Source organism: Hesperophylax consimilis, chromosome 13 (assembly GCF_061612785.1).
Source record: "Hesperophylax consimilis isolate HC1 chromosome 13, BYU_Hcon_1.0, whole genome shotgun sequence".
Lineage (NCBI taxonomy): Eukaryota > Metazoa > Arthropoda > Insecta > Trichoptera > Limnephilidae > Hesperophylax > Hesperophylax consimilis.
This window is the reverse complement of record NC_142848.1, coordinates 19,533,920-19,543,737: the sequence shown is the minus strand read 5'-3', so window position 1 is coordinate 19,543,737 and position 9,818 is coordinate 19,533,920. Positions and strand designations below refer to the sequence as shown.

Genomic DNA, 9,818 nt, shown 5'->3' with positions numbered 1-9,818 from the left:
CCGAACGATTAATTCGATTCTTTTGATGTTTCCATTGACATATTTCGATCATCAGAATGTTTCGATTGTGCCCATCACTAATTCACAGATACACTGTCATGCCTTGCATAAATTCCCTACATTTGAATATTTTATTTAACATGGCAATACATAGACGCTATAAGCTGACCTAGATTTCATTATCTTATCATGTGAAAACGATTTGTCTCTGTTTGAAATCAAGTAGATATGACCTCAATAAATTAATACTCTTTTTGAGTACATAATTATTATCAACGTAAATCGTCAGAGATAACGAGTTTTCTTTATAACGGTAAAAAAATAACATTATCAGTTTATATATTATTGATGCCAAAATCACCCCTTTTTCACTAATGGGTAGGGGTGATTTTAGAATGAAAGCATCAGCATTATCTCGTAGCCAGTTTGGCAGTTTTTCTTTTGAAAGCTTCGCGGGGACCTGTCAAAGTTAACTTTGTATTTGTACAAAATGAAAGTTTGTTGAGTTAGTTAAAATGTACTATTTATTACCAAAATAAGATTTGGTGATTATATTATGTCGCCAATTTGAATGAAAAACAATTTTAATTCATCATGGATGGAAACATTAGCGTTCTTGAGTGTATTTATAAGAGTATTCTCGATAAAGACACCGAGTAAGTTTTATCTTTTGAATACTAATATAATACTAATAATTAGAGATGTGCCGATTATGACTTTCGCCGACTAGCCGACTAGCCGATTAGTCGGTTGTAATAAGACCGACTAGTCGGCCGACTAGTCGGCTAAGCCGATTACGGTTTCGGGGATAGTTCTAGGTACCCTGAAATGTCGCGCATGGCCCAAGTGTACCTCTGCTGTCCCGCAGTCCCTGCTGTTTACAGTGAGAAGCTGTTCTCAGAGGCCGGAAACATATATTAAACTAAAAGAAATCGATTGCTACCAGAAAGGGCAGAAGCTTTAGTCTTCTTACATCATAATTTACCCTTAATTTAAAAATATAAGTAAGTTATAAAAAATATAAGGAGATTATGATATTTTTGGTTGTCACAACTGTGACTTTGATTTGATTAGATTATGTAGGTATGGTTATAAGAAATATGTTTTTTTTAATTTTTTTTGTTTTTATCAAACAGTTCATGTTTAGAATTTTTGGAAATATATATATAATATATAAATATATTATTGTGCACCTTGTACATACAATCTTGCTTTAATACATATAACTGAGTTTGTTAATTTAAAAAATCTACTTTTTATTTTAATAATAAGAAATACTTATAAATGTTCATTGAAGATAAGAAGATATTATGTTGTTTTTTTATGTTAATTAGGATAGGTACTAATTTTGTTGAATAAATGTCATAATTATGTTTTCTTTACAAGCAAGTAATTTTAAAAACTGATTACCAAAGGAAAGATTGCTTTACATTTTTTAATGTATAAGTCTGATTATAAAAAAAAATATATATAATCAAGGTTTTTATTTCATGTAGTTCCCCCGCATTCATATTATTGAGAAATACATACAATGTAAGAAGCCGGATAGTCGGCGCTCTTTGCCGATTAGTCGCCGACTAATCGACGACTACAATGGTGGCCGGATAGTCGGCTTTACCGACTAGTCGCCGACTAGTCGGAACATCTCTACTAATAATAATATTATTGGTTTATTTGGAACAAACCAATGTTAATAAGGTAAAGTTTCTGAATTACGCTGAACGCTTAATACGCAATTAAAAAAATAACATTTGGTTTCAGCTTCATTACTACGAGATACGACTATTTATATGTCTAATAATTCTTGACCAATAAATCACAATTTAGGTAAATATTTCCTAACCGCCGCATTTTCAATAGGCACAGATTACGGAAATCACAATTTTTCAACTTAATTAGTACCAGAAGCAACTATTTACTTCGGGATAGATGGTAAAAGATGCATTGTAATTCCATTTTTATTCAAAGTTCAAAATTTACCATACAAAACGATCCCTTTGCCGCCATTTTGGACTTTTTTGTATGGAGTGACACTTGCGAAAGTTTCGTTTCAATCTAAATACGCATAAATTACTTAATTAACCCCAAACTAAGAACCTAATAACATATTTTGTGTCTGTTAGTTGTAAATAGTTTTTTCTTGTAGTAGGTAATTGTTGAAACAAACATGTAAATAGTTGTTTTTTGTAGTAATTGTTAAAACAAAGTGTAATTTTCATAATCTGTCCCTAAAGGGGTGGCGTTGTTGTTGATGTTGTTATTATGATACATTGCAGGCGGACAGAAACACTTCTAAGGATAACGAAGGTAAACCCTAACGAGATATTACCTGACAAAGGGATTAACATACTCCATCTAGCTGCTGGAATTAACCCAGAGGAATATTCGAAACAAATATCTGAAATTATTATCGCCTATGGAGGAAACCCCAACGAACGGTATTATTGATATTTCCATTATTTTAGAAACAAGCCGTACATAATTAAAATGAGTTGTAAACAGTTTATAAGGTCTTAGAAATTATAAGAAGTATCGGTACCAATGATGTGTCTGTGTGTGTCTGGTGAGTGATTACATACATCTTACCGGACGGGGTTAGTACATGGCAGCGAATGATTTGAGGTAAAGATGAAGAATGTGTTGTGTACATATCCTGGGAAATGTACATTTCCTAGGAATTGTATATAATTCCAATATTGTATTAGGAAATGTATAAAAAGAATGCTTTCTGTAATAAAACACGTTGTTTTATTTGTTAAATTCTTATAAAGTTAAACTTTCACTTGGTAAGTAATCAGTCTGTTATTTAAGTAATTATAAATGTCACAATATTAAAATAAAAGTCTTTATATTCTTATACTAAGTTAAATGTAAACAAGGCAGTCCATATGGCTATTTATTTTTGCAGGGTAAACTGGAATGGCACTTGGAAGTACACATTAGTTTATTTTTATAGCACAGACATCTTGCTGTAATGCAGTTCTTCTTCTTCTTACAGATATCTTAAAGGTTTTACATTTCCGATTGCTATTTAGGAAATTTATAGATTTCCTAAATCTAATATAATTCATTTCACACATTTCCGGGCGATTTTAGGAACTACATACATTTCCTAGGAATTGAATACAATGACGGATTACATACATTTCCGTTAACATATATATACCCTTTATACATACTTTGAATGCTGTGCTTCCCCTGTTTTCTAGTCATAAAAAAATCATAATAATTCATTTATTCCGAATTTTAAAAAAAGGATTTAAATTTATCTTTTTCTGGCCAGAAACATCAGAAGATAATGCAATAAAATGACAGTTTCCCAACCTCACAGACGTAACTCACACAAGTCGCACGGAGTGGGTCAAAATACATAATATGTATATTACATTCTCAATGTTCAAATGCGCGTAAACACAGACACCAGCAACAGTGTGGAGTGGATTCTCTGTTTACTTCAGTATCCACGAAGCTGGAAAGAGTTTGATATGCACGCACGCGCATTCAGTCCCGGCTGCTTATTTCTGCCTTGGCCGAATATGTATTCAACAAAAGCATCCAAAGCACAAAAAACTACTTGAATGCTCATAGGCGTAATACACAGAAAGACATACCCGAACTAGTGAATTGTTTTAGTACGATTATAAAATCGTTAATAACTGAAACTGATTAAATATCTTTCGATTACCTATACAGTTAATTTAATTTTGCATCTGTATTGTTATTTATTTATTTATTACACGCCCTAGTGGGCTTTTCTTTTTAAAAAAAATTCAAGCATTTTGTATCAGAGTAAACACTTAAAAATTAATACAATAAAGAAGAATGTAAACATAATGGCAAAAATGAATCCTCACGCATATAATTGAATTTAAAAGATTCAACAAAACAAAATAGTAGAAGCGGAGAAGTTATATGGGTACATAGGTCTATTTGTATGTAGAAGAATAAAAGTGATAGAATATACAACATTTATACTGATTAGTTTTCAAATGAAATATATCACCCAGATCAGAATATTTGTTTCCGAGATTGTGAAGTCTCGGAATCGGAGAATTATGGTAAGCTAGTGTCCTGGTGTTATTGAAGTAAAAAGGTAAGAAATGTGGGCATGAATTTTTGGGAACATGGATATTGATACATTGAAGTAATTCGAGACAGTCAATTTTAAAATGTAGTATTCTTTGTAACAGTATATCTGTGCTTATTCTTCTTTCTGAAAGTTTCAATAGAGACATTTTATCCAAGAGGTAATTGTAATTTATGTTTTGTATAGGAATATGCAATTTATAATTTATAAACCTTAGAAACTTCCGTTGAATCTTTTCAATGTTATCTGAATGAATATTGTAAAATGGAGACCATAACGTAGAGTTATACAAACAAAGCTCTAAAAACAAAGCCAAGAGTTATGTTATGCAGCACAAAGGATTTATAGAGCTAATATCATATACTATTTTTGTCAGTAATTGCATCTTGTTTGTGAGCTAGTATATAGATTTGTGTCTTTGATAGTAGGTATATACTTCAGCATCCCCTTTATAAAAAGTCACCGACCGCCACTGCTACTCACTACCTTCTGGAATAAATAATAATTATGTATTATAAAAAAAGGATTAAGATTTTCATAATTTGTATTCTTAGTTCTGATGATGGAATGACTCCCCTACACGTAGCAGCCGTGTGGGGCAGGATCAATGTAGTGAAGATGCTAATAGAGCATGGAGGCGACGTGTTCAGTCTAGACGATGATGGAAAAACTCCATGGGATTACGCTGACGAACAGCACCACTCTAGTGTTGCAAAGTATCTTAAAGACGCTGAGAGTTGCAACCATTACGCAACAAACACTCCAAATAAATACAGCTTTAAATTAGGTAAGTTTCAAGTATGTTCTTATCTTCTTTTGTGAAGTGATTGTGTGTACATGTGCAGATATCTGTAGGACTGATTCATATAAAACAAAAATAATAACCTATTTGATTGTTCATAAAGATTATAATCTGTTATAAAACAATTATTAATATTGTTATTTTTGAAATGTTATCTACAGTTGTTCTGATTTTGTGTTAATTAGGGTCAGATGAAATACAATAGCTCAAGAGCGCAGAACTCCCGCCACCTAATACCTCCGTAGCGTGCCGAGGTTAACAATCCCACAAACGAAATGCATTAATGTCAGATTTCCATACTTTTACGCCGGTGCTTAACAGATAAAATTTTTTCCTATCCAATGCGTACTTTTGGCGCTAGAGTAGTTAAAAAAGATTTTGGCAAAAAAGTAACACACGGTTTAGTACACTGCTATTTGTTAGGTGCAGTTATTGAGTTTATACGAAAAAGATCTTAAAAATAGAACTGAAAAGAATGTGTGAATGAAAGTGGTGTTTTATTTTAATACATTTTTCGGTTTAACTTCTTGATCACCGACGCTAAATTATCATATTGCGCCAGCTGATTCTACTTTCATAAAAACTTACTTGTTTTAGTAAAATGGACCATCTTACCAAATACCATTAGTAGTTTCTCCAGAAAAACTAGTCATACATATTTAGAGGAATGATGTTTTAATAGTATCCGGATACGCTGGCGATCAAGGGGTTAAAATAAGCTTAAATGAAAAGGACATTTGAAAGTAATATAATAATATTTATATAATATTATGCATGGATGAGATATAAAGATCGATTAAATGTATGAAGAATGGTAAGACTGTCGGTTTCGACAATATTGCTGCTGAATATTTTAAAGGAGATAGCCGTATAATTCTCACATGGTTGTGCAATCTTTTTAACCAATGTTTAAAGGAGGGTTACACGCCATTAGATTGGAGAAGGGCTGTAATCATGCCATTATACAAAGGTAAAAGGTCACATATGGAATGTGGGAATCAGAGGGCTATTAGCCTGTTAAGTTCAGTTGGCAAGCTGTTTGGTAGAACTTTGATTGAAAGGGTAAGAAAGAAAATAAAGGATAAAATTACTGTTTTTTTTTTTTTTTTAGATAAAATATTTGTGAACAATGGATCAATAGAGGGAGAATATGTCCCGGTAGATGAAATTCACAATGAAATAACCGCTTTCAAGAAATCAGAAATTATATCTGAATGGTTTGCCAGAAGCCCTAAACTTGGACGAAATAGTGACTACGAAGAAGAAATAAACAATGTTACTCCTGTCAACAAAAACAAAGCTCTTCCTTTAATAGATATTAAAATTCAAACAGATCTTGATAGTAATAATTCCAAGATGGTTACAGTAAATGAAGTTGAAATCACCAAAACGAATAACAGATCATGCAGAAATTTAGATAATTCTAAACAATCTTCACTGTATCGGAGTTGTTTGGCTTCATTCAACGAAACCAGAAAGTCACTGGCTGAAACTGAAGATTGTCCACAACTAGATTATTTAAGTAACCAAGAAATCGTACTTGAAGATGACTCATTGACAATAAGTGACCATTCTATGAGTGGAATTGTTCCAATAGAATTCACAAAAAATAGCTACAATAAATTATTCAGTGTATTCTTAAAACAAAACAACATTGAAGAGAATATAGAAAAATGTAACGATATTAAATCTTTTGAAGATTTAGTTGAAAATAAATGCCCCAAACCAGTTTCCCTGATTTCTCAGAATAACTGTTCTAAAGCTGAGAATATTTTTGAAAATTGTGATATTTTAAATGAGATTGAATATATTGAACATTCTACAATATTAACATCTCACAGGAGTGATAAATCTTTTGACTGCCAAGCAGATTGTAGTTCCAGCAGTGCTTCCCAAATATCAGACTGCCTCAATAAGGCTGTAGTATTAAATGACAACAATAATTCTTCAGTTCCTGACAATGTCAATGACAGCATTACAAAATACACCAACAGACTTGGAAATACATTGGACATCCTCAGTATTAACAGTTCTAGAGTAAGCCATAAGGATGAATCTCAAAATAATGTGCCAAAGATAAACACGAGCAATGCTAGCAGCAGACTCTCTGCTCACAATATTTTTATAAATGAAACATTAGCAAGTATTACAGAGGAATACAAATACGAAGATGATGAAGCCGGTGTAGCCCTTATTGAAAAAAGAATTTTGGTCACACCTGTTCCGTAAGTACCTACCCTATATTTTAAATAATACATAATATGAGGTAACTGTATGCCTGCAGCATGGAACCATTAACCCTGTATGTAGTGGGTGGCATTGCTAGTAAAGATTTTGTCAGTAAAAAACCATGCATTTAAAAGTTTATTTCTTCTTTGTTCGTTAGTTCCTTCTTTGGCCGATAGTGAGGTCAAGTGTACCACGCTATATTTACATAATATTTCTATAAACTAAAGTTACAGTGTAAATAGTTGGTTTGCCACTACCATCTCTATTCAATGCACCTAATAAAACATTATTACCTATAGGCTATCCACGGAGTCTTGCGATGACTCTCTGGCGCCGTCTAAGGATAGTGCAGCCTCATCTCTGCCCATGGCCATAGACTACGACACTGATAATCTGCGCAAGGAATTGACTTCCCTCGGGGTGACTGCGGGACCCATCACTAAGTCTACTAAGAAGGTTTATCTGAAGCGATTGCAGAAGTTGAGGAAGAATCCTATCATTGTCACATCGCTGAAAGATGTCAATAAGAGTAAGTTCTTCCACTTTTTCATTTATTTATTGCTTTTCCATTCATTTTATAGTTATTCTTACATCACCATGGTGAGAAACCACCATTTAGAATCGAAATGTTGCTTGAAATGGTTTGAGCTATGTTTAGTGTCCAGATTTTGCTCCTTTAGCCACTAATCTTTCCGCTGCTTGGGAAAAAAATAGTGTTAAAAAAATAAAGTTGTTGACATGAGGTGAAAGAGAACATTAGTTTTTTAGCAAAGAATAGTAAATGAGTCTTGTGTACATGACTGACTTTTTCTGAATTTAAGAGCCCCTTATTATATTGCAAGTTACTTTACCTTGGTTTAAATATATTTTGTTATCTAATTGGTAGAATTGATTTTGTGTAAAAAATTATAATTAGTATCAAGTACCTATTTGGTAATAATGATTTGACAGACATTTTTTTATCTTGGTTACAATGATCAACAACAAACATTTTGACTTTTTAGAGACATTTTTTTGTAAATAATTTACTTAATATTTCAAATGTTATGACTAAAGGTTTTGCCAAAACTAATAAAATATCAGCAAAATTATGTAAAGGTAGATAGATTTTTTTTAAATGCCTTAAAAAGCTAATAATACATATACATCACACAAAAAATGGATAAACTTGTCGAATTCCACTGCACGCTTAATATGCAAAAAATATATAAATAGCATTTGCTTTCAACTTAATTACTATAGGAAATAACGATTATATTAGAATTCCATTTTTTCTCAAAGGTATGTTCGGATGTTAGGAAATACGCATAAATTATTAAATTAACCCAAACTAAACCATAAAAGGCTATTAGACATTTAAGTTGAATAAGATATTTACGCATAAATTATTAAATTAACCCAAACTAAACCATAAAAGGCTATTAGACATTTAAGTTGAATAAGATATTTAAGTTGAAATCATCGTTGTTTTTTTAAAGAGCCTTTGCATGCAGCGGAATTCAACAAGTTTACCAAAAAATGTTCCATGACAATTTTTGTTTTGTTTTACTTTCAGCTTATTCAATAGAATTGGAAAAGACGTTTCGGGATCCTAACTGGAATGTGGACCTCAAATCTTACATAACCCTCGAGCGCCAAATATCTGATCAATTTGAAGAACCGGATCCTGGGAAAAGATGGCGCGAAGGAATAACCAAATCATCCTTCACATATCTTTTACTGGATCCTCGAATAACCGAAAACCTTCCCTGTCGAGCTGAAATAGTCTCTAGACCAGAAATTTGGCGTAATTTCGTTGATTCAATATTTTACATAGGAAAAGGTAAAAGATCTCGACCGTATTCTCATCTTTATCAAGCGGTTGCATCATTCAACAATGGCCAAATGAAATCCGACGATAAAAAAGTACAGAATATTTTAGATATATGGAAAGAAAAGTCCGGAGTCGTTTGTCTGCACATCTTTCAGAATGTTATTCCTGTGGAGGCTTACACCAGGGAAGCGGCTATGATTGAAGTTATTGGCTTAAAGAACCTAAAGAATGTCAAGCCGGGTAATTATTACGGGGTTGTGTCGACGTGGCCTCTCAAGCAAAAGAAACTCCTCGGGGTATATCTTCTGTACAAGGCAATGCTTATATTTCTAAGTGAGGGAGAGAGACAACTTAGACCCGCAGATATTAGATGATCTGAACCTTCAAAAAATATAGAATGATTTTTCTTTATTTACGCGGCCCACTTGTGAAAAGAAATGTCTCTTTTTCATAGTTTTGAAATGACTTCACCCCTCAGGAGTTTTTAACCAGTGAAGAAGTTTCTCTCTGAAATATATTTGGTATTTTCAATGAATGCAAATTGATTATCAATCGGGATTGCACTATGTACATATATATATAGGTTGATGGACTTGTCAATATTAATGTCAAAATATCAGTGATAAACTTATCTCAATTTTTTTTTTAATTAGAACTAACAAATTATTTGTATATACAATGGAATAATTTTTAAACAAAATCTATTATTCTATTACATACAAAGTTTAGGATTATTAATAAACTGTAATTATGATCTCTAATAACAAGACTATAGCCAAAGAATACACTTTAAAATGTTCCTGTATTGTATTTTTGGTATTGAAAGTACAATAATTTTATATAAGTACACAATAATTTTAAAGACAATAGCAGCCAATAAAAATGTG

General features: G+C 32.2%; 1 protein-coding gene across 1 annotated transcript; it reads left to right on the top strand.

Annotated features, from left to right (window-relative positions):
• Window positions 1-517: 517 nt before the first annotated feature.
• LOC149418563 (uncharacterized) lies at window positions 518-9,467 on the top strand. Its single transcript, XM_089639122.1, has 6 exons — window positions 518-656; window positions 2,277-2,438; window positions 4,642-4,874; window positions 6,001-7,114; window positions 7,418-7,647; window positions 8,674-9,467. Exons 1-6 carry the CDS (start codon window positions 595-597, stop codon window positions 9,303-9,305), a joined length of 2,433 nt encoding a protein of 810 aa, XP_089495248.1. The 5' UTR covers window positions 518-594; the 3' UTR covers window positions 9,306-9,467.
• Window positions 9,468-9,818: the final 351 nt, after the last annotated feature.